The 25,051-nt window shown below is 38.7% G+C and overlaps 3 protein-coding genes and 1 long non-coding RNA gene across 6 annotated transcripts in view; 2 read left to right on the plus strand and 2 right to left on the minus strand.

Annotated features, from left to right (window-relative positions):
- add3b (adducin 3 (gamma) b) overlaps positions 1 to 7,125 on the plus strand; it is a 23,958-nt gene extending 16,833 nt beyond the window's left edge. For both annotated transcript variants that reach the window (XM_061039929.1, XM_061039931.1), the window contains exons 10-15: positions 1,207 to 1,467; positions 1,633 to 1,749; positions 2,350 to 2,439; positions 3,324 to 3,447; positions 5,237 to 5,332; positions 5,518 to 7,125. In XM_061039929.1, the coding sequence (XP_060895912.1) occupies positions 1,207 to 1,467; positions 1,633 to 1,749; positions 2,350 to 2,439; positions 3,324 to 3,447; positions 5,237 to 5,332; positions 5,518 to 5,768 (939 nt within the window). In that variant the 3' untranslated portion in view covers positions 5,769 to 7,125. The remainder of the gene's footprint in view (positions 1 to 1,206; positions 1,468 to 1,632; positions 1,750 to 2,349; positions 2,440 to 3,323; positions 3,448 to 5,236; positions 5,333 to 5,517) is intronic.
- Positions 1 to 10,079, minus strand: part of LOC132975413 (uncharacterized) — a 23,617-nt gene extending 13,538 nt beyond the window's left edge. Inside the window, exon 1 of the long non-coding RNA XR_009673268.1 lies at positions 9,959 to 10,079. This is a non-coding gene — a long non-coding RNA (uncharacterized LOC132975413). The remainder of the gene's footprint in view (positions 1 to 9,958) is intronic.
- Positions 9,786 to 18,391, plus strand: LOC132975411 (max-interacting protein 1-like). 2 transcript variants are annotated; one of them, XM_061039932.1, is made up of 7 exons: positions 9,786 to 10,175; positions 11,307 to 11,409; positions 11,671 to 11,700; positions 12,241 to 12,462; positions 13,124 to 13,238; positions 16,075 to 16,246; positions 16,395 to 18,391. In XM_061039932.1, exons 1-7 carry the CDS (start codon positions 9,947 to 9,949, stop codon positions 16,556 to 16,558), a joined length of 1,035 nt encoding a protein of 344 aa, XP_060895915.1. In that variant the 5' UTR covers positions 9,786 to 9,946; the 3' UTR covers positions 16,559 to 18,391. The 2 variants fall into 2 exon arrangements, with proteins under 2 accessions (XP_060895915.1, XP_060895916.1); XM_061039933.1 differs by lacking the exon at positions 12,241 to 12,462 and having other exon boundaries at positions 9,792 to 10,175.
- A 614-nt stretch (positions 18,392 to 19,005) lies between these two features.
- smndc1 (survival motor neuron domain containing 1) lies at positions 19,006 to 24,339 on the minus strand. The gene is made up of 6 exons (XM_061039934.1): positions 24,209 to 24,339; positions 23,735 to 23,854; positions 22,916 to 23,058; positions 22,408 to 22,566; positions 20,172 to 20,325; positions 19,006 to 19,619 (listed from the first exon to the last, which is right to left on the minus strand). Exons 2-6 carry the CDS (start codon positions 23,852 to 23,854, stop codon positions 19,482 to 19,484), a joined length of 714 nt encoding a protein of 237 aa, XP_060895917.1. The 5' UTR covers positions 24,209 to 24,339; the 3' UTR covers positions 19,006 to 19,481.
- Between the last annotated feature and the right edge of the window lie 712 nt (positions 24,340 to 25,051).

Raw genomic sequence — 25,051 nt, forward strand, 5'->3', positions numbered from 1 at the left:
CAGATGGTGAGACATGCTGTGGGCAGTTACAGCCACGCAGACCACACAATCATTCAGAGAACGACTCTAGTGCACTCAGTTTGGAAATGGGATTTGGCCTTTTCTCAGACATGGCGCTGGGTGCAAATGCCAGTACACTCAATGCAACAGGAGGTCTGTTTGTCCATGCAGGAAGGTGGGGATCGCTAGATATGGTGAACAGGATGACGTCAAATGATCCTAAAACACAGGTCACATCTAATAATAGAAGAGGACAGTAATGTACAAACATAGACAGTTTTCTAAGCAAAACAACTCACAACACCATGTTGGAAACAAGTTTTAAAAGGATATATTAATAACCTGTCTAAACCAACCAAGGACATGAAATAGTAAAAACTTGAAGTGTGTAAATAAAGCATTAGTTTTTCAAAAGAAAGCTGTTTCAACCAATCCATTTATTCATCTATTCATTACTTTCATTCATAGCTAAAAGCAAAATGTCACTTACTTACTCACTCACAATAGAACTAACTGCAGCTCCAGCAAACATTTTGCCAGTGCTGAAATTCATTTGAATGCTACAACTGCTGCAAATCTACACCCAGTGATTAAAGGCCATGGTGCATGTGTATCTTGTTTACTAGTGTGTTTTCCTTAATCTGGGCCCCCTTAAAGCTGGTAACAGGTAATGTTGTTCCTGATGTTATTTGTTAATGTTTTTTAATCAGAACAATATATATGTTAATCAAGCCTTTACCCAAGAAGAACAACTAATCACACACCACTGTGAACAACACATTGAAAACAATAACAACTTGCTTACACTCTGTATCAAAGCCAGACACAGAGATTTTTTTCAGTTAAAACTTTTCATATAGCCTGCGAGAAAATGCCAGTTTTGATTTTGCTCTAACTGTTGTACTGTCTGCCTCAGACTGCTCTCTGCTCATGCTGCAAGTTCCCATCAGATTTCTTTGATGTCTTGTTAACAACAGCCTCTTTTAAACCAAAGTTTCATTTCATCCCTCTAAAAGTGGGCACATCTGCAAAAATGCCGGTTGTATATACAGCACTGTTTAAATATTTAGAAGCATTGTGTCAGTGAATCTTGGGTGGCCCTTTGAATGTTGTAGTGTTTATACTTGTTATTCCTTAGTTAGAAGATTTTCAGGAAAAACTGTTTAGTGAGTTAGAATAATGTTTCCCCTCTCTGTGACCTTCTAGGGATACAGAACAGGTTACTCGTACAGGAACCCCATTGTCCGTGAAAAACCCCGCTCGAAGAACGACGTGGAGATCCCTGCCACGGTGTCAGGGATGCCACCAGAGGACAGTGAACTCGGTCTGCGTAGCCCCTTCAAGTTTATGGCGCAGAAACAGCAGAGAGAAAGGACCCGGTGGCTCAACTCACCCAACAGCTACTTGAGGGTCAATGTTCCTGAACATTCCTACAGCGGAGATGTCAGCCCCAGGACCAAAACCATGGTATGGTCATTTCTTGTTTCTCATCCTCACAGAAGAAGTTGTGAGCCTGTTGCTTTATATAAGCCTGCCCTCTTGTGGCCTGTTTGAAAAAGGCACGTTTTAAATGTCTCATCAATTTTAAACTTAGATAAATCTGTTGAAAATCTGTTTTGTGTTTTTTCTCAGTGGATGAAGTCGTCAGAGCCAGGAAACAGCATCGGCACACCAATAAAGATAGAGGATCCAAACCAGTTTGTCCCTCTCAACACTAATCCCACAGAGGTTTTAGACAAGAGGAACCGGGTCAGTTGCATCATAATCACATTTGTTTTATTACCTCTGCAGCACATAGACTAACTTTCACTTACTGTTTTTAACTTTATAATGTCATAATTAGTGCTGGTATTTAAAACTCTTACCAGACTTCAAGCTTAAATATAATGTTTAAAATTAAATTGATATTGGAATTTTTTTAAACAAATTGATGATGAGAGCAAACAGGTTACTCATGACATTTTTTTAATGCAAAATGTACAGGAAACAGGGAAACTGATTATTATAGGGTTTCGGCTAAAGTGCATTGAACTACCCTTGAAGAATTTTAAAAAATGCCATTTTATAGTCAATGGATCAACATGGACAGGGCTTTGGGAAGTGTGATAAGACACACCACTCACTCCTTCGTGAGCTGAGACAAATAAGTGACCAAACTCCAAATAAGCCTACAGAAAAATTTAATTGCAGTAGCCAGGTTTCAACCTGCAGAGGGCAGTCACTGTGAATATTTCTAACACAATATGTAGAATTGAAATACGTTCTACTCAAATGTCGAGATTCAGACCTGAATTAATCAACAACATTAGTTATGTCCACATTTAATGCTTTGTTTGTATCTTTTTTCAGATAAAAGAACAGCACAGAGGAGAGCAGATGACTCCAGGACCAAAATCTCAGTTATTGTCAGGAATCGTTGTGGACACCATACCTGGACCGGTGAGTATATGTGCCATTAGTAACAAGTTAGTCACACTGTATGATATATATAATGGGACACAGTTCATATATCTTTCTCAACTACAAAATGATATCATCCCAATAACCCTTCAATTATCACCGAGCTTTACAACAAATCAGTTTCCTGTAGCAAGCACTCAATCACTCAAAAACAATAAACTCATGTATCAAGTCAATTATGAATCTGCAACTTCTTTTTGGCTATTCTTCTTTCAGTTTGCAGTCGTCCTTCAGTCTCATGGCTTAGTGCTTTAACCTAACTACTCACCAACAGGGGGTGTCAATAAACTGATGGTACTATCAACAGGTAGTACAGGTAGCCACACTCAGGGCCTCTTCTTGTAACATTATTTCTACTGAGCATATCAACCCTGAATCCTGCCCGTCACAAAAATCAGTAAACAGATAAATACATACTTAAATGTGACCAATAAAGGCAAAATGGACAGTGAACGTGTTTTTGAGGATCATATTAAGTGTCACCCTTGCAGGTCAAATAACCTGCAGGCTGCTACAGGAACAAGTCTAATCTGTTGTCAAATCAAAGGCTAATAATACATCAGTGGAAGTCAGAGATGAAGATTTCTACTTCTATAACTTGTTTTTGATTTTGGTTCAAATAAAAGTCCCAAATAATGCATTCACTGTTTTGAAAAATGAATTAGAGATTCAGGAATCTCAAAACAGGTCTTTTAGATACCATGTTTTTTTATTCTGCAGTGGCGCAGAACTATGAAATTATTGTAAACACAAAAAAGAATCATTCATCATACTTCCATATGAACAATAACCTCTATTTGCTTTAAATTGCCTGCATTTACTGTATGTATCTAATGTCTTTTGTATTTTGCCCCCTCAATCAGGCTTTCATCGTTGAAGATGAGGCGCACACTCGCTCCCTCCCACCGAATCCTTTCAATGAGCTGACAGAGAAGGAGCTGCAGGAATACAAGAACACAGTAGAAAGAAAGCAGCAAGGCCAAGAAGGTAGTCCATCTTTCTCATATATTTTTTGGAGTAGTGTGTCTCAATCTCTGAAGCATGGTGCAGCCTGACATGTTTACTTGGAACCGTTTGTTTTATTTCTAACAGCATGTTATGGGTATTACTACCTGTTGCTGGTAGTTTTTTTGCTATCACCTCTGCCCGGGTTGCAAGTGAGCTGAGCTAATAAAAAAAAGGTGACATTGCAGGAGCTTAACTGTTATTCAACCCATACAAATCCTCTACTTAGTTTAGTACAAAATCTCATATCATCCTATGAGATATGAGTGTATAATGTTTTGGGGATGATCCTTTGCAGTCAGTGGAGTCTTAAAATAAACTAGGTTGGAGATACAAAGTTTATCTTGGGTTTTGACAGCAATCTCAGACTTCCCCAAGCAATGGGGGAAACAAACTGTTAGAATTAAAATTTGCATGTATTAGAACTACCTCTGTTACCTTGGGTTTGCTAATATTGTGGTTTAATACTTTCCAAAAGTTTGCTTAATTTTGCATCTACTTAAAAACAGTGCCATTGGACTGTGTTGGTATTAAGTTAGAATTTTTGGTTCTTGCCTGGAGGAAAATGTGTAACTACATCTACTAAACTGAGGATATTAGATAACAAAAATGTTAGTTCACGGTTTCACACTTCTTTTCTGTTTTGTTGAGTCGGTTCTCAGGGATTATGAGAGCCGAGCTGCAAATACATCAGTCAGTGTTGTCAAACTCCTCATGTCTCTGTCACGACTGTAGGCAAGGACAAAAATGTGTGTGTAGGAGAAAAGCATTTGAAACACTGTACATGAGTGTAACCCATTTTGGTTTTCACTGTCACAACAACTTGTCGATTGAGGATTGCTTTAGCAAGAAGAGATAAATGAAAGGCAGCCAAGCTATTAAACCAGCCAAGTGTTCAATGGTTTTTAGTTTTATTAGCCAAATTAGTAGCATGGGTCCAGTGGGGAAAGTGAGTTGGTTGGTTGGTTAGTTGTCTACCATTTTTCAGTCCAAACTGAAATATCGCAGTGTTTGCATTGGTTGGACACTGGATATATGCACAAACCTGGAAGAGTATAACCTTGGTGACTTTATAGTATTTTGACCTTTGTTCGTCCTGCATCTGGAGGTCTGGCTGTAACGTCCCGACTACTGTTAAGTGCATTACTTTTGATGGTAGATACCACACTAAATAGCAGGTGGTTCAAACTTGAACTGTTTAACATTAGTACATTAGCATTGTCATTTCAAGGATGTAAGAATGCTTACTTCCATATCTCGCTCAATCCGTCATCTTACCATGATGCATGGCCTTACAGGTCGTAGTGTTGGCTTACATGTGCATCACCACGTGTTGTCTTTGACTGGGCCAAGAATTTTCACTTAAATAAGTTTGTAAGGACTAACCAACGGCCACTTTATATGTATGTTCTTTACTTTTGTGAGAGAAAGTGTCCCTCAATACCAGCAGATGGCGGTAACGTGTATTTGTCATTCAAAAAGGGAGACATGAAGCCTAGAACTGCAAAATAATCAATCAATCACAGTGAGTTCTCTCACTGACAGGCCACCAATTCAACACGCTCAATCGATCTCAAAGTCACCAGTAGGGGCAGATTTGTGCCAATGATGAACAAATCATTCATAGAGCCCAGTCTTTGCCTTGTTTGTGTAAACATTAAATGATCCAAATCTGAACGGTGTAATTAAATTCATTTTAATGAATGGACCTCAGTCATGTAAAGATACAGGCTTTATGGAGTAACCTGATATGCTTTTAATCCTTTTACAGAAGATGATGACGCCACAGATGCGGAAGAGATGACAACATTTGATGGTTCCACTATCTCCCTTTCACTTTCCCCCCTTATGACGCCAGTAAAGCATGGTAATTAGTTAGTCAGTAGGAATTGAATTTAGAATGAGCTGCTTGTTTTTTTTTCAGTGTTCTATGTCCCCTGGTGTATGTTTTAAATTGAATTGATACTAAAAATGTATTAATGCATCTTTTCCTGTCTGATTGCACTCCTTATCCCCATCCCCCCTTCACTGACTTTGTTCATCTGTTGACAGACGTAATTCCCAATGGGAAAGACCACTTGGAAGAGCTGGAGGAGGATCTGAGCATGGAGGTATCCAAGCTGAGCGTGAGCACTTCGGATACGGTGGAAATCTCAATTACATCGAACGAGAAGACAGGGGAAGCTCAGACCCCAGAGAGCCAGACCAAGTCCCCAAAGAAAAAGAAAAAGAAGTTCCGTACACCTTCATTTCTCAAAAAGAGCAAGAAAAAGAAGGAGGAGAAAGAGAAAAGTGAAGCCTGAGGGCATTTACCATAAAAGCAATTAGTATTTGGCTAGGACACCACCTGAATTCAGTTCTGAATTTTCCGCTTGTTAAAGGGGAGTGAAATAAGAAAAATGATTATCATTCAGTCAGAATGTCTCCCAGGACTCTGTCCTTTTTACACATCTCCCATCATTCACAGTTATTATTACATGTGAACGTTTTTTTTTGTAGATGGTAAAATGGATGCTTTTCCCCCCTGAGAATTTACGATCGACCACTCCTGAAGGGCTAAGAAAACTAAAATAAACTACAATGGTGTGTGGTTGCTATTACCCATATTTTAATGGGGTATGAAATGGATATAGAACTACACATTGTGATGGTTATGACAAACATAAACAGATTAAACTTGTGTTTTTCTTTTTTTTTTGCACAGTTATCTCTTGAATGTATACGGAAGCTATGAAATTGTTTTAACAATTTTGAAAAATTTACAATCACAAGTAGTAGTGTGATCATCGATATGCTTGGCCTTATTAGAAGGATGATTTTATCTGAGCTACCTATAGTTACATTATCTTGTAATAATATATGTTCATTTATATTATAGGTATTACAACATAGTGTTTGATAGTTTCATAAATGATTTGATAGTCTACATACTAACTCATACTGAACATGCTGTGATTGATAGTAATAATTCATGTTCTTACATCTGTGTCATCGGTATCGTCTCTATGGTTGCTGCTTCATTGTAATAGAGAGCTCAGTAAAGTGATGATTTTTTTTTTGCATAATGGTGTTAAATGGTAAAATCTGACTATTTCATAATGGACAGAAAATATCCAGACGTTGGGGTGTTGAAAATGAAAGTGCGAAGCCTGAATCACAGAAAGTTGAATGTGATGGATGTTTCGAATATTTGGGTTTTTTTTTCCTGAAAAATGAGTTGATGGCAATATGCAGTGGAAAGCGTTTCTTCATAGCCACTTTGAGCTTTGATATAAAGTATATTAGAGGACTTATATTAACATCCCAGTCAATAATGTGAATGATTTGTTTTGACCCAAAGGGAGTGAACTCTTTGTAAAAAGTTTGTTTTTGTGAGGTTCTATTGTTACGCTAAACCAAATGTAAAAAAAATACAAACATAGCAATGTGACAGTACAATCAAATAACACTATTTTAACACTTTGTATCTTTTTTTTTTTATTAAACCTAATGCTCAGTGTTTACAAACTGCATTAACTTATGTAACCTGTGTGCCTAGTGCTTGTATTTCCTCTGTTGTTTACATTGCTATTTGTGTACATTGCATTACACCTCGCCTCAGTCAGTCCTTTAAAATTGCCTTCCTTCTGATGTAATAAAAGCTGGCATATGTTTCCATAACAGCTGTATTGCTCTCTTGCTTATTGACTGAAAGACATTTGATGTTATCATTTCCTGTCTCTTCTCGAAAACAGATTCAAGCATTACGTATGCATTTATTTCAGCGATGACTTGAGTGTGAAACTCCAGCGACTTAGATCCAGCTCTAACTTACAAAACCTCCTAAGAATCAAGTAAAGCTCTCAAGAACACTATTTACACAGCCTGCTCTTTGAGAAGAAGCAGCGTCTCCTTAAAACAATGCACTCTGTTCACTGATAATTGACCATGTGAAGCTGTATAATCAGTCTTCAGACATGATATGAATGGGGTGTTGTCATGGTAATCCACTGAGAGGGGGCTATGGAGACAAAAGAGGGGATTTGGTGTCTCCAACAGGTGTTCATGTTGGGGGAGTGACAGGATCTGTACCTACACCACCCCCAAACCACAAACGCACACCTTCCAGTACTCCTAAAGAGATGACATATGGATAAGAAGAGATAAGGATAAGAAGAGGGGGGAGGATTTAAATATAAGAATGACAAATTTAAAGAAGAAACTAGAAGCATTTTGTTTCAAAGTGAGACATTTTATGAACGTTAGGTAATAAAGATAAGCAGTAATATAGAAAAACCTGTTCCTGACATCTTGTTTCCTGTCACAGATAATAAACAGGCTTTTGAAAAAAAATATACATCTTGTTTTTTGTTTTGTTGTTTGCTAAAACAGCATAACAAACACCAGGCTCTCAACTAGTTATCTGCACAATTCCTCTCAATGTGTGGGTGACAAAGCTCAGCGCGGATCTCCTCTGTTTCCTAAGGAGTGACGGAGCAGGTGACACACGTCTGCTGTCCTTCTGCCGTGACCTCAGGGCAAAGTGCATCTATTGTTTTAAAACAACAGGGGACTGCTGCTGCTGCTGCTGCTGCTGCACAACGCTTCATCTGAGAGCAGCATCTTATTAATGACGAGCAGCATGTAAGAGGATAGCATCAGAAACATAGATTGATTGATAAACCCCTGATAGAAGATACATTCTAAAATGTTTTAAACACTGTGATGTGTGTGACCAGCATGGGATGTTTGGCACATTCTTCCACACACACACACACACACACACACACACACACACACACACACTGGCGCTGTGTCACTTCGCCTCCTCTGTGAAAACCGAGCCACTGCTGTAATCCTCAGGCTTTTCAGATTACTCCTGTTGGGGTCACATTCTACATCAACCTACAGTGGGTCAGCTTTCCACGCTGCGGCTAACAGCGTGCAGCACGCATGGTCACTTTGTCTGCACACGAGCCACATATCACAGAGAAGCCCTTTCCTTGAGAAAAGCCGTCAGTTTCCTCCATCACCCTCTTAATACTCACTCCATGTATGAATACATCTCTCCCTTCCCTGTGCACATGAGTAGCAGTAGATAATATCTGAGTTTTGCATAGTGTACTGCTGAAGAGGTTCCAGAAATGTTTGTAATCAAACTGCGTTTTGACGATTAAAAACTCATTAAAAAATAAAAATACATCAATTAAGATTTCATGATGATCCATTCCAAGAATTGATCATATTTTATGCCACTCAAGTGTGCATCTCTGTGTCAAGAGTCCAGATCAGCACCGTCTGTGTGTGTGTGTGTGTGTGTGTGTGTGTGTGTGTGTGTCAAGCCTTGCCAGGCGGCTGAAATAGACTCCATGGGAGGGTGTGCTCTGTCTCGCACAGGCGTCCGTTACAGGCCTGGCCACATCTGCAGCGGGCCAGCCATCTGCACCCATTGTCTAGGAGGCACAACACAGCCCTGCACGCATGGCTGGCTTCGTAAAGACAGGCCCTTTCCCCTCTGTCCTCCTCCGTCTCTCACAGTGTGAGGAAAAATGACTTCTTAATCAGTCAAAGGGGACAAGAGAAGTGCATCAAGATAGAAGTAAACTCAATTTCAAGGTTAGCTTTTACAAAGAAGGAGAAACTTTTTAAGGTTGGGGAAGGGCAGACTTTCACTATCATGTAAATTCTGTTTTCTGATGAAGTGAAGCGTTCAAAATGGGCCTTTATTAGTCCCACATTAGCTATATTTTTTTTACTGGTTTTCTTTCTATATATCTTTTCTTAGTTTAGATTGTGTTTGGAAAAGAGGGGCAACACAGCACTCCCAGAGGAGCTGAGGTGAAAGAGAGACTTCAAGGAAGACAAGAGCTAGAGGAAAACAGCAATATTAAGGCTGTAAGACTCAAACGGCCTCCAAACTATTACAAATGTTTCACTATCTTCCTAGCCACTGAACTATAACTTGAGTCTCTGGGATGCATTGGGAGCACACAAATTATGTTAAGTCTTATAAAGTACTACTTCTAGACCTGAATGCAGAGAGCCTATCCCCCTTATCAGCCCCGATTGTGCCAGAAACAAGACCTAATATTATCTACTGCAATTTTGCCTTGATGCTTTTCACTTTAAAAGTCTGCTCAGTTCAGACACAACTGTGCACACATGAAAAGCAGCTCTTATTTTTCATGATAATTCAGTTTATGCCGACTGAAATAAAGCAGCATTGTTGCAAATGAAAGCAGGCATTATGTGTGTTATTTGTTATTCTCCTGCAGTATTGATAATGAGGATTTATTATGGCACAGTTGACAATGAATGCAATGTGCATGCGTTAGTGGGAGGGATTATCCACCAAGTAGGGCAAGTGGCTGAGGCTAAGGACTGCAATTCCATCGAGCCTAGTTCATTTCAGGCATCCGCTCAGTGCACAGACGGGACAAGGAGAACAGTTTCAGCGCTGACTATTTGTCAAAGCCCCCCCAAAAAATAGTCTGAAGTGAAAATGGTCAAATACATGCGACAGCACGGCGAGCTGAAACCCGAAGAGGTCCTGTCGGAGTCTGATGCATCCATGGACCAGCAGGATTTCGGAGAGATGTCCGACTATTCTTTCAGCGACGTTTTATACTCCAAATGTTCCGCAATGGACCAAATCAGCACTTTTATGAAGAACGTGCAAGTGCTGCTCGATGCAGCAAATTACCTAGAAAATATCGAGAAGAACAGCGGAAGTAAGTAAACACGGGCAGTAGGGGATATTAACACGTAATGCGCCGAGCAGACAACAATAGAGGCGAAGGCGACAAAAGACGCGCAGTGGACGGATGAACTGGCCCGAACACAGCCAATAATATTTCACCTGCTTCTGAACAAACTATTGTCTTGTCGAGAAAACACTCGTCAAATACCATCATTTGAAAATATGTTCAAAATTTGGCTACATTTTTTCATTCAGGAAGCTTTTGCATCGCCTAAAACAGATTTTATTACAATAGCCTGCTGCTAAATGTAGGCTATGCTCCCATTAAAGCTGGGCTTTTGCAGACCATGGGATACTACACTGAAAAGGCACGATTAAGTATATTCATTATGATGAATACGGTTCCATATGTGAACTTTTAGCTTACTAACTGTAGACATTTGTGGTGTTGAGACTCCATTTTCCAATAAAGCCTAATATTTTATCTCAGTTTTCCTACTTCCTTCTTTCATAATAATTCCATTAAAACATTGCATCCCCTCGGAAATGCCGCATTTACGGACCTAGTTGCATGAGGAAAAAAAACAGTTTATATCTTATTTCCTTTAGAAAGGTTTCATTCTAAGCCCTCCTATCATTTACTGAGGCAGCTGCTGCTTCCTTGTATGTGTTGTTCACATGGTTTCCACATGGAACAAATTGTCAAGTTTTCATTGGTCGGCACACATGTTCCCAGCACGAGTCACCATAGACAGCCAATCACGCGCAGGTTCAAGTCTGACGTCCTATGTTACTGGGATAAAGGGTTCATGGGAACTGTAGGCTATTTTTGAGAATCAAGTGAGAATATATTTAAAAATGGGCCAGTTAAGTTACAAACTTGCAACCTATCCTAACAACCCTTTTATATTTACAAAAAAATATATGAAAACTTTATTGATAGAAACATTTTTTAAAAGATTCTATTACAGAGACTTAAGTATTTTAATTTGTATTCGTTAGATGTGTTCAATATGGTCAAAATTCTAAATGTATCTTACAATTTGAGGAAAATAAGGTCAAACTAACATGCCAGTCCAAGCCCTCATGAGGCCTATTACTTAACAAACATGCTTAAAATCTGTACAATCTATGTAATCCTCTTGATCTTTTTCATCACCAGAATGTGAGCACGGCTATGCTTCCACATATCCTGCAGGCCAAACAGCACATCAACAGAAACAACGTAAATTGAAGAACAGAAAATTTGATAATATTCTCAATCGGTATGTACATGTACATGTCCTCCCATAAAAATGAATATTTATGTAGGTTGAAATGCAATGTTTTTATTCTTTTACTTTACTCTTTTTAATGAGAATCTTTGTTAGAATCTATATGATTTTTGGTGTATTAGATTATTCCACCAGTGTAGTAATAATGTAAATATGTGGATAGGATTTGATCTGTACATATTTCTTATGTTACATGTTGCATTATTTTGACTTGTTTAACAGTTTTGTTCATTTATTTTTTTAATTCAACAGATCAGCACACAATGAACTGGAAAAAAATAGGTGAGTAATCCGAGACTACAAAATTGTGTGCATGTTTATGATAAAAAAAAAAAAACAGTATTAGAATATAAAGAGGAAAGAAAGGGAGGTGTTGTGACTACAGGGCAGCAATGTTAGATTACTTCTTTAATCTAACACCAATTAAAATTGAACATGTCATGCACAGCAAGGTTCAAATGTGGTCATAAATGTGCACTGTCATAAAGCAGGAAGAGGAGCAGAATTTCTACAGGATTTAAGATACTTTAGCAAATGAGGTGCAAGTGGAGTTTATCTTCAAGAGGCAGCTGTCTCAAAATGGAGCTTAAAGCGTAAAAACCAAAACTTTCTTTGTTCCGCCATGTTTGCATATCTTGCTGCTTGTGAGCATTTTAAAACGAGATGTACTGTCGGCCTTTATATATATATATACATATATATATATATATATGTATATATACATGTATATATACAGCAGCTTAGTAACCCTCACATAACCACATTTGAATCCCACATTTTTTGTACATCAACTACTTGGACATTGCCTTTTATATATTACAGCAGTGCTCATTTTGCAAGGCAAATAAAAGGGAGGTGTGATGCAGCCTCAGTGGCAACACTGTTCCTGGAGGACATGCAGACATCTCCCCAGTCAGCAAACGGGAACCGTCTGTTTCCAGACAACAGGGCTCCTTCCTCAGAGATTCTCAACTGCAAACCTATCAGCAGCTTGCTTCTATTGCTTCAGGATGAGGCGGCATCTCCCCCAAGCAAGAAACAAATGTCAGGACGCGTTTTTTTTTTCTCAAATTAAGTGCCCAGTCTTAAAAAACACACAGTGTATGTGTGAGAATACTGGTAAAGATAAGGTGAGGGAAAATCAGGGTCCTAGAGAGGAAAGCTTATTTCCTGTTGGACTTTTTTAAAACTCAAAATGGTGGCCATTGCAGAGAGAAAAGATGACATCACAACTTGACCTACATTTTACTACATTATTTGAAGGAGTAGCGAGTGTCCTTTGGCTGCATCTGCACTCACCAGACCACAGGCACATAGGCCTTGGTGGATCAGAAACAGGATCTTGGGCCAGACTGATCCATACATAATTGCAGAGGAGTCAGATGATGTGGCTAGCTAGCAGAATGGATAAACAGATAAATCAGGTGCTTGAAATCATTGATTGTTACATTGCTTATTATTGAACAAATTATATAGACCAGGAGTTATCCTATTTGGTTTTCTTAATGACAATACTAATCAAATCTGATGAGCAGGAAACATTAAAGTATGTCTTTTTAAAGACTATTTCCGAGGATGCAAATACATCAGTAGACAAAGTCTACTTATGTTTCCTGTAAAAAAAACAAAAAACTCTTGTCTGATGCACAGTACTGCATGTAATCTTTCTAAGCTACTACCCCTCTTGATGTATCTCCTACCACAGAAGAGCACATCTCCGCCTGTGTTTAGAGAAGTTGAAGTCACTGATCCCTCTGGGACCAGACTGCAGTCGGCACACCACACTGGGACTGCTCAACAAGGCCAAAGCACATATCAAGGTGAGGTAGTGTAATAATGCAACCCCTGTAATATTATACCAGAGTAGGAAGTAAGGACTTGATTATGTCCATTTCTGCGCTCACACAGTTTCATTGGCTTCCTCTCACTGGCACACTAAAGGTTAATGGTCGAAATGAACAGGATTAGAAGAAACATCACAGTCAGTTGTCTTGAGGAAATAGTATTTATGACATTGCAAAAGGAAAACGGCTTTCATTCACTGATGACACCAATGGCTCATCTTAAAAATGTCATTAATGACAAATTCATCTGCTGTTACATTAATGTTAATGGATTTAATTGGACATAACACCTTGAGTAAACAATGCCTGATGTCATATTGGCAGCTATTATAGATCTGGAGTACTACAAAGGGTGTCTTTGATACATATAGGAAGGTCATAGGATGGTAAATGGTAAATGGACTTGAGCTTATATAGCGCTTTTCTAGTCTTCCGACTACTCAAAGCACCCACCTATTCACACACTGATGGTAGTGATCGCTGTGTAGTATCATCCATCAGAAGTAACTAATCCCATTCATACACCGCCACTGCAGCAGCAGGAGCAATTCGGGGTTAAGTGTCTTGCCCAAGGACACATCGGACATGTTGCCCAGCTGGGGTTCGAACCCTCGACCTTCCGGTTGAGAGGCGACTGAGCCACAGACGACTCAATTTTAATCCATAGTGGTAGCTTGCAGGGGCATGCCCAGACTTTTTGGACATGGGTGGCCGACCTGAGGCACTGACTTGTTCAGGGGAGGCCTAAATTAAGAGCATTTATTAACCCCTTCTGTCTGCACGAATCAAATCGCCATTCAAGTAAAAGAAGGTGATGGCACCATATACATCTTCGCGAAACAATATGTATGTCCAAAGTCACAATTTAAAATATTTGTAAAATTGCAAACAAACATCTGCACACTGAAAACTATGACCTGCCTGTCACAACACAGCCTGAATAGTAGATTTCAACATTCAGTAAGTCCCACCTCTGGCAAGGCAAAGAATAGTTAAGGATTTGGGGGTGGCACCTGGGTTGGCCAATAATATTTCAAAGGGGTGCCCATGCAACCCCTGGCCACCCCTCTGGACACACCCCTGATAGCTTGCCAAGAGCCTTTACAGGAAATAGAGTGAATTCTTCTTTTAGAAAAGAGAACATTTTATTTTAGTCTCCTAGCTCCAGTCTATTTTTAAAGTAAAAACCAAGGACAACATTCAGTTGAATTCACTTGAAGGAATTTTTTGTCTCAAAGTGAGGATGTAAAGCTACCAGTTTGGATGTTTTAACCTTTAGTTGCTCATATATTGCCAGTTCAAGGCAGGGTATGTATGCCTTGAACTGGCAATAAATCCGGGATCAGAGACGCAACAGGAGGGACAGTGGCAATGTATAATGTCGGCTGCAAACAGTGCTGAGAGTGTGTGTATATCTGAGTGTGTGTGAATGTTACGCTCCCACTGTGTCTTTACACTGAGCATCTTGCACAGCTGCATCGCTGTAACATAATGGTTTCACCCCACCCTTTGCCTCCATGCGTTTACATTGCTGACAAGGGTAACAGACACAATTATTCCACCTTGAAGTGGCAGTTTATAAGCGGCTTTGTTTTTCCTTTAAATTAAATGTTGCCTGGACTGCCATCTGTATCAGTTTGAGTCTTCGATTGAGGGCGTGTGTCTTTGAAAGTACTGGTTAAAGTAAATGTTAATTAATATTACTGAGAGCATAATAGGCTTAAATGAATTTGGAGTGTCAAAGCATGCACAACTCCAACTTTTAGCTCCACTGATGGCTGCGGCCTTAGCCAGAGCATTTTTTAAGAAATGTTGGATTTTCTTAAGCCCGGTCTGAGCTGGCTCCCGCAGCGAGTACAACAGTTGATGGATGACTGAGGGCTGCAACCCTCCTGGCAACATTATGGGTAAACCATCCATGGTGTCAACAGTGGCCTTTGGACTTCTGTGTTTGAAGTCCTGGAAATGTGGCTTCTGAATGCTGCTGAGATTTATTTTTAGAACCAGAGGTAGTAGTGCATGAGAGTCAAAGGGAGGTGCAGGTGTAGCCAGCATGCACGTCATGGCTGGAGGATGTAAGCAAACAAAAAAATAAAAAATAAAATTGTTAACTTATTATTTTTCGAGTAAATGTAAATCAGATTTCAAACCTATTTATTGATTTCAATTTAAGATTGTCTTCTAACCAAAAACATCTTCAAACAGCAATATTTCAAGGCACCTGAGCTTATTTATGCAGCTACAACAATGATACCGCAGTGGCATCTTATTTATGGCATTGTCAGATGTTGTTATTGGTGTTAATCTAATGGATTCTCTGATGTCATTGAGCCTCAAAGTGCATCTCTGTATGCATAAAGTATGCAGGCTTTATCTTGATCTGTTATTGCTCACCACAAATACACTACAGCATGTCTACATTTCTATGTCAGTGAAAAACAGGATATTTCACTTGTATCCACCTCAACCAGAGACACCAGCCATTCCTCACAATTTTCCCACCAGCAATGAGCTGTCCTTGTATGTTGAATAATTTATTACCAGTCACAGGAGGCATCACGTTTGACGGTAGCTACAGCTATATATTAACGTCACATCACTGCATATGACAAGCTCACCATCCCCACATGCATATAGCATGTCAATCTTGAGGAACATCTCGAGAAGTGTAGTCATAATGGTGACATTTAATGATATATAATTTAACACTGAATGTGGAACACTGGGGCCTAAAGATGCTGATAGGCTTGATTTTCTGAATGGTTCTAAATCATAACAGCTCAATTAACTTTTTTGTATTTCCGTTCGTCAGAAACTTGAAGAAACAGACCGGAGGAGTCAGCACCAGCTGGAGAACTTAGAGAGGGAGCAAAGGCACCTTCAAAGGCAGCTAGCCCAGCTGCAGACTCATGGAGAGAGGGAGCGGGTCCGTACGGACAGCCTGGGCTCCCGCACCGACTCTGACCGCTCAGAGTCTGACAGAGGTCAGTGTCCAAACAGAGCCTTTATGGAAGTATGATAAGGGTTTATTCATATAGTGCTAATCCATAAGAATCTACCAATATACACTCATTTAATTACAGTTTTTGACTCGCATGATTAAAAAATGTGTTTGTTTGTTTTTTCGAGCAGAGGAGATTGAAGTTGATGTGGAAAGCACTGAGTTCTCCCATGGAGAAATGGACAGTGTAAGCACTAGTGGTGCCAGTGACCTAGATGACCACAGCAGCCGGCAGAGCACAGCCAGCGATGAGGGCTACTCCACCTGCAGTATAAAACTGGCCTTCTCTACTTGAACCACCAGCCTATACTTCACTTAAGCTGCAGTCTCTTATGGCTTTCACCTTTTAAAATACCAGCCTACAGCTCCATTCTCCCTTGCAGTTTAGGTTAATCGTCTTCAAAAGAACCAGCCTCAATCCCAGCTATACCTGTCAAATCAAAGGTCTACTCCAACCCCAGAACCAGCCTTAAGTTCAACTCAGTCTATAAGTTGAATAAATGTCTCCTTCCAAGAGCCACAGAGCTCCAATACATCATTTGAAACATTCAACTAAAAAGCCTCAAATTTAACTTCTCTGGCAATATTCAGTTTCCTGAATTTCCGTAACCAATCACCTGAATGTCCCCGGATACATAACCATTATCTACTTTACCTGCTCTCAATGATGATCCTGTAGACCCATGGTCGCACCACTGTCCAAAACTGAAGGGGAACCCCCACCTTTAGTCAAGTTTATCCTCTGAAACCAGCAAAAACACAAACACACCCAATACCAGCTAGAAGCTCACCATTGGGAAGGTTTGCTCCATTTGCCTTGTAAAAACATTGCCCTTTTTTTGGATTATTTATCCAAATGACACTTCTTGTCAGTGTGCAAGTCAGTGGCAAGGGCTACAATGTCTGCATTCCAAAATGTTTATTACACTTCTATCACCTCTGCTTTAGGACCCACAACCATAACTGATTAATGTGGCGTCCCCTTCTCTTGACAGAAAAACAGTCGTATCCAAACGTGTGGTTAAGTCCACCCTTCTTATTCTAATTTATTTTGCATATAGTTATAGTATTTATTTTTGGTCTATTTAATTCTACTGTAGCTAGGTCTTGGTCATGCTTGAATGAAAAAAGAAAACGTTGCTGTTTATTTCCTTTTTTAAAAAAAATACATGTTTACCAAATTACTTGACATAAAAGTAATCCCCACTGCTGCAAATGTTTCTTAATGGTATTTTGTTGAAAGAATGACAAAAATCTCTTTCACACTGTGTGCAAAATCCATTTCGATTTTAACAGTAATAAGCTATCCCACACTTGTCCAAGCACAAGGCTCAAGCAATAACGCGTCTAGATTTATTCTATCTTTAATGTTGGCTGTTTAGCACTCTATTGTCCGTCCAACACCAAACTGATGTTTTGCTAATTTTCCACTTGCTCCAGTAGTTAATAATCAGCTGTTTAAATGATTGTGATTTGAAAAAAACAACAACTATGGTGCATGTGTGTTGAATGTAGCTTGTCTAATCATGTTGTAATGTGCTTTGGATTGACAAGTCTTTAAAATTGTCTGTAGCATGAACAACATAAACACTACAGAACACTAATTTTGGTTTATACTTCAATGTTTAATACTGTATCCTTTTTGTATTGTAGCAGAAAGAGTCCAAGTTCAAATCCTTGAAATTTAAAGACTTTCACGTCCCATTAGTAATTCAATGTATATTTGACACATAGAATTGCACTGGTGACATGTTAAAATCCATTAAAACCAAATAAGACATTTCAATATGACCATATTTCAGTATTTTTCTGGTCCAAGTCCTAAGTAATCACCACCAAATTGTGTCTTAACATGGGTATATGACTCTTGCACAAAGTTCCTTGTTACAGGTCTTTTCACCCCCTGCCCCCCTTCCCCCAACCTTTTTGGGAATATACAAAATGCACTATGAAAAAGACTTTTGTGAAGGAAGTATGTCAAAGCACACCCCAGAATGTTTTCTCTCGTGCTTAATCAGCCATCCAAGGTGACTTTTTTGCAAAACATGTGCTGCTGGTCCCCTGCTAGTACTTTGTTACAGTTCCTGATGACTGTCCCTGGAATCTTAATAAACCTCTACCACCCAGACGTAAACCTGTGTTGACTCTTTTTGTGTTTTGGCATAACTACTATCATTGTTCATTTATTCAACTCGGGTATCTTGTATGAGTGCTTAATCAGCCATCCTAGGTGACTTATTGAAAAACAAGGGCTGCTAGTTCCCTGATAGTACTTTGTTAGTTCCTGGTGGTGACTGTCCCTGGACTCAACAAATTACGTGGTGGTCGTATCATACCAAAACCAGGGGTGTGAATCTTAATAAACCTCTACCACCCAGACATAAAACTGTTTTGACTCCTTTGTATTTTAGCATATCTACAATTATTGTTCCGTTATATCTGGTATTTCACTGGCACACTAGTTGTTGCCCAGCATTTTGTTCAAAGAAATCAGAAATATAACAAACAAATCATCAGTTTTATAGTTAACAAGGCCTTATTTATCTTTGACTAAGAGAGTTTAACACAAACACTTTAAATCATGTACCTTATATTAGAATATGGGATATATTAACAGTTGCAGCATGCTGCTCATTAAAAGGATATAACAGTGTTTTCATTCACTAACAGGACGTGGCAGAGCCATGGACAAAATGTAATGTAAAAACAGGCAAAAAATTAGAAGCAATTATTGAAAAAAAATGAAAACAAAACAATGTTTATTTCACCGTTGAATATATACAGAAATTAAAATGGTAATTTAGCCATCTCAAATCACTAATATAAATATTCAGACTACCCACCAATGGGTGTGTTAAAGAGTCCAGCCTGAAATGCAAACACCAGATCTACAGATGGTTATTTATACACAGATTTGTGGGTATTTGGCCTTATTTGAACCTAGACACAAATAGTAGACGCTACAGCTTTTCAACAACATCACTTCCTGTTTTTACATAACAGGTTTTCCAGTGCAGGGCAAAATCCTGTCTGTTAGGATTTTTGTTGCTGTACCTACATTATATATAAGAAAACTACATCAATATTTTAAACAATGGTGTGCAGGCAATTCCTTTCAAAGCTTTCTGTATTTGAGAAACTTAAATCATGTATAAACACGATGGAAAGCACCGATACAGCTGGTATACAGTGGATTATTTTATACATAATATATCAAGTCATTGTGGCATTAGATGTCTGACGTTGTATTTTGACGTGTCATTGTACTGTGTCATAGGCTTGTCTGCAATACCACATGTTCCCACTCCCACCTTTCCATTCACACTTTCTGGAGATGCAAATATGCTCCTCTTTACCTATAAAAACAGAGAAGAAGAGAAGAAATGTATTATTAAGAATCTGAAACAATACAACAATTGATAAATGGGTAACTTTCATTTATAGATGAGATGATGGATAACCTTTAAGTTAATTTTAAAAGACGGTGTGCAACTTGTTTAAAGTTGCCTAGCGTCTATCAGTAACATGCTCTCATAAAGTAGGTCGGGTTGATATGGCCTAAATATTAAATCTCAGATTTTTCCAAACCAAACTCAATTAACAATTCAAATCAATTTTTCCCCTTTAAAAAAAACTAAACATAAATGATAAAGAAATTACTTAAGACAAGTTTTGCTTTAATTTTAAGAATAACATTTTAAAAAGCAAACAGAATTTCACTTTAATTAATTAGCCTTAATTCAATAAATTAATACAATTCAGTTTGTTCTCCTTCTTAAAATACACACCACAAACTTGTGTTACTATACAATGGACCAGTAGTGGTTAAAATTAAAACATGTTAAGTACATATTATATTACTGTGCCCTGTTTACTCAATGCATTCATGACAACCAAAGAAAACTTACCTGTCCTTTCTTGTTCTTTGAGTAAGCTTTGTTGTTGAACTGTTGCCACTTTGATTTTTGCTCCTCTCTTTCTTGCTCCAATTCCTTCATCCTAACCACCTTCTTCTGAGCTTTCTTCTTCTTGTACTCTCTCTGCTCCGCAATCTGCTCTTTCCTAGAAAGGAAGACAAGCAAGAGGACCAAACTGAGATCTGTCCAGGATGTAAAAAATACAATCAACAACTTCCAACAAATCGGAGTAACACGATTCATTGAACCAGGAGACAACTAAAACAATTAAACATGGGTTTATTATTTTATGAAATAACCTCACATATTCACTGAAACATTTTACTTTTACCGGGTATCTTAAGAGCACAAATGTAGGGCCTGTCTCCTTGGTAGATGCATAGAAATGAGTAGAAACATTCTTAGGGTCCTTATCTTTCAGCCAGTGCACAAGGATCACTAAACAGCCATGATGTAGGTGCTGCAATTTAAGTGCATACTTGAATTTCAAAGAAACATATGTCATAATGCTTCTCTGTTAGAATATTAAATTCAGACACACACAAAAGTTATCCAGTGATGAATTTGATCAACCTGACATAGAAAGGGTTACATTTGAGGGTTTATATAATTTATCTTACTCAGGTCATTTCCAGGCAAAATTAAGTTGGCATCATATTATAGTGGAGTTGTAAAAGAAAACTGGGGTGTGGGAGTTTAGTCTACTACAAGGTTAACCACCATCACCCTCGGTGCTCGGTATCACAAGTACTAATCAGTTTAACAAATCACAATAAATAATAAAAACAATAAATATTTTTAAATGTTGGCCCTCAGTGCCGGATAAATGTTATAGAAAAACTGCAATGCAGCCACCCACCTTTAGCCAGGGCTAAAGCCATAGACTAGCTGAAGCTCCCATTAAAATGATCCCCTACTCTACTACCCAGAACTCAACAAACAGTGAAGAGTTCGTATCTCGTAGGAGCAGCACAGTTCGGCAGTATTTAGATCGCTAAAATTGAGATTAAAATGTAAATAGAAAGGGCTAAATGATATATAGTGTTTTACCATCGCAATTGCGATGTTAGAAAGTGCAATAGTCATATCCCAGGATGTACAATGCCTATCATGTGACCTGAAGCATGTGAAGCTTCCACTTTCTATAGTTTGAAGGAGACGCTGCTGCTGTCACATACCCCAGCATGATGCTTGAGTCAGATGCTCATTTTCGGAGGCAGATTTATAATGAGTGTATTCCCACTATCACCTGTATCTGATCGTTAACGCTGTGCCAACATACATGGACCATTAACCGCCCAGATGTATCACTGATTGTTTACTTTCAGCACTTTGGTCATCTGTGGTTGTTTTAAAGTGCTTAACAAATAAAGTTGGATTGGATTGGATACTTTCAGCGGCTATATCTGCAATGCGCTCAGTGAAACTGGGTCAAAACAGGGCTTTCGTTCAATCAGATGTTACAATCACCAAGTTGGTTGGTCATGCAAACTCAAGATAACTTTGAGCATGGTTTAAATGGTTGATGACATACAAGATAAACAACTGCAACTGAAAAGGTTATCAAGTTTACATTGAAGCATGTCACTGCTCCTTTTCTCTTTCCACATGTGAAAAACGCAATATATATATATTTATCAGAAAGAAGAAATACCGCAATGTTGTTTTTTTCAGATATCTTTAAGCTCTATTGTGTCAGGTTAAACTGGCATATTGACTGGAGCAAACGTAGCACATTAGGCGCACAGGAAGTTAATCTGCAGGGAGGGCTGAATATTGTCAGAGCGACCACTGTTAAAGTTAGCAACACTCTGCAAACCAAATGACACTGTTTACCCGCAGCCAGTTTTAAATAAACCATGCTTAATTTGTACCATTTTCTGAGTGCTTTCTTACTTTTAGTCTAGTTGTTAAGTCTGAGTTAAACTCTCCGTTTTACCGAAAAGGAAATCAGTTGCCTAGGAACATCTTTAGCACTACAAGGGACAAAAAGGTAAACCATTAACTTTTAATTAACAAAATACCAAGGAAAGTAAAACAGACATCAAGGGGAGATATGGAGAACATCTTGAGAACACATCTGAACCCACTGCTTCTTCTATAGTTGAGAGTAAAAAAAACTCATTGTCTCAACATGTTAAAAAACTAAGACTGTTCTTATACTTTCCTCAATGTGTGGCTAAGCAGGACTTCAGAATAGATTTATTCATATGACTTTTATTCATACCTTGATTTTGGCTTGCCACCATCTTCGTCAGAACGTTTCCCCTCCTCCACTGCTTTGAGGTTCAGAAGAGGAATCACTTCAGCATTCCCATATCCAGAGAAGGTTACAGCTGCAGTGCTGTTCTCCCGGTCTATCTCTTCAATTTCAGCCTCATACACCCTGCCAAAGAATCACGTCTGTAAGCAGGTGAGTATGAGCCAAATACTCAAGCTCTACTTAAGATTAATAAACTAACTTTTGTTACCCTTGAGGTCACACATGCAGACAAAAAGGGCAATTGCTTTTCCTAAGTGAATCAACTGTTCTAGGTTTATATACAGCATACTCTTTTTGAAGGTGTTTACGTCAAATGCAACAAATCAATTATGTGAGATCTTAAGGAATTCAGTTCAACAATTAGCAAACTGTCAGAACCTGATCCATAATACTAGTATTTGAATGCAGATAAACAACTCAATTGGCATTTGGTTATGTGATTATTTGTTGAGTGGAGGCTGATGATACTCACTGTCCATCCTGACTCCACGCAGCCAAACACCTGTCACCCACTTTCCAGCCATGCTTCTGGGGAACTGTGTCTGTGCCATTAACGCTGGAAGCACTATCAGTGGGTTGAGAGGTCAGGAGATCTGTTGTTAAGTCTATGACTTCCTGTAGAAGAAATACCATCAGAAAGGAGGTCAGATTTTTCATTCCACGGAAAACTATGTCTTAGAAATTTGTAAAAGAATGGAATTTTTTTGTTTTCTATGGTCAGACATCAACAATTTGAGCTAAATACCCAGCTCTTTCATGAATACTAACTTAATGATGATGGTTTCAATATCATTGATGATGATGATGGTTGTCACGATTGTTTTTGTTTGATAACGATGACTTATAAGATGGTTTCTATACTGATTAGAGCTCTCAAGAACTGCCGTCAATGTTGTGCTTTGCCTCTGGTCACTTCCTGTCAGCACCTGTGTGTCCAATCGGACCCAAAGCTGATCATTTGCTCTTACTGACATTGTTTCCTTTTTTCAAGATCCTTGCTTGTGTTGTACTTACTCTCTGATGTACGTCACTTTGAATAAAAGCGTCTGCTAAGTGAATTGTAGAATTTGGGGAAAACTAGCCACATGAACCATATACACTTAAAAGTCACAAGATACACAATCTGCAAACCAATACTAGGTAAAGTTGTTATGTTTAGTTTGAAATAAAGGACTGGGTAACCAGTTACTTCTTTTGCACCTACATACAAATCAACCAATGAGAAATAAACATCTTAATTGATGTTTAATTCTGACACTATTATGCATCTTGCACACAACGACATACATACCTGTAAGTCTTTTTGAAGTTTAAGGAGGTCTTCATTGTCTTGGTCAGTGGATAAGGCTACTTCCACTTGTTGTAGCTGGGCTTTATAGCTACTTAACTGTTTGAGGAGGTCTTCAGACATCTGTGGGTTGACAAAAAAATAAGACAGACAAGCTTTAATTAGGACGGTACCTAAAGCGACGGGTATACCTTGAATAAGTGAGCTAGCACACATTAGTAATGACTTAACCAAAAATGTTTAACTTAGTGCCATGACGTTAATGTAAAATAGGTGAAACCGTGTCTACTCATAATGGGAAGGGGGGAAAAACACAATATGCTGCACTACATTCACGTTAGCTTCGCGCTACAGTGGTTAGCAAGATCCCGTGGCCTTTTTTCGTCGACGTCAATATTACACATCACACAGAGGGGCTGCTGCTAGCTACGAGCGGGACAGGAACAATCATTAAAGACGACTGGTGTTTTCTCTTACCTTTATGTATTAGCTGTTGACCTATAAATACCGTAGGCGACTCGATTGTTTGCTAAAAAACGACTGCTTGAAAGAACAACGGTGCGCTCGCCTTCATCGGATACACAAATATCCCACCGGAAACCCGTTGAAGCCTCCTCTCGCGATAACATCGAAGATCTCATGCCCAGTGAGAAGCAGCTCGTGAGCGTCGCCCGCGGCAATACTCAAAATTGCATCTACAGTTTTCTGTTAATTTATCTATTTCTTTGTCACGAAGCTTTAACAAATAATAATAATATATAGACCAAGATTTGGACATACTGGATTAATTAACACATATTTTAAAATATAATACAGGCAGATGTGACTATGTGGCTATTTATATTTATATTTTTTATTTATTAATTTACAGAAAATGAGTACACACAGGATATTCTGATCCACACTAGGTGGCAGAAATGCATCAATTTGCTGTTTGACAACCCAAAAAACCTCTAAAAGGAAAAACTAGACAAATAGGCTACATGTAGCTTTCATTTACACACGTTTGGGAGTCTATTGTTGAAGTACAATCAGTCGACAGTCGACTTTAGCCATACTGAACAACTTATGGTTGGTATTGTCAGACTGAAGGATAGAAATAAAGTTAAGAAAATGATTTAACATTGACACAACAACCGTAATCACCTCAATCCTAATATACTAGCCTATCAAATAATACATATACATAGAATTGTACCATTTGTGGTAATGAGACCATTTTCAAACTATGAAACTATCAACATTTTCAGCGTAAAAATATGGTTTATTTGGGAGTGCTCCAATATGTCACATCTTGCATCCCCTTTCCCTATCTGTTTT

This window comes from Labrus mixtus, chromosome 6, assembly GCF_963584025.1.
Source record: "Labrus mixtus chromosome 6, fLabMix1.1, whole genome shotgun sequence".
Taxonomy (NCBI): domain Eukaryota; kingdom Metazoa; phylum Chordata; class Actinopteri; order Labriformes; family Labridae; genus Labrus; species Labrus mixtus.

Coding starts and splice junctions, on each gene's coding strand:
- LOC132975411 (XM_061039932.1), top strand. CDS start 9,947: ATGGTCAAATACATGCGACAGCACGGCGAGCTGAAACCCGAAGAGGTC. Junction 11,410..11,670: donor TTTGATAATATTCTCAATCG/GTATGTACATGT, acceptor TTAATTCAACAG/ATCAGCACACAATGAACTGG. Junction 16,247..16,394: donor CCGCTCAGAGTCTGACAGAG/GTCAGTGTCCAA, acceptor TTTTTCGAGCAG/AGGAGATTGAAGTTGATGTG.
- smndc1 (XM_061039934.1), bottom strand. CDS start 23,854: ATGTCTGAAGACCTCCTCAAACAGTTAAGTAGCTATAAAGCCCAGCTA. Junction 23,059..23,734: donor AACTTCAAAAAGACTTACAG/GTATGTATGTCG, acceptor TTTCTTCTACAG/GAAGTCATAGACTTAACAAC. Junction 19,620..20,171: donor CAAAGAACAAGAAAGGACAG/GTAAGTTTTCTT, acceptor CTGTTTTTATAG/GTAAAGAGGAGCATATTTGC.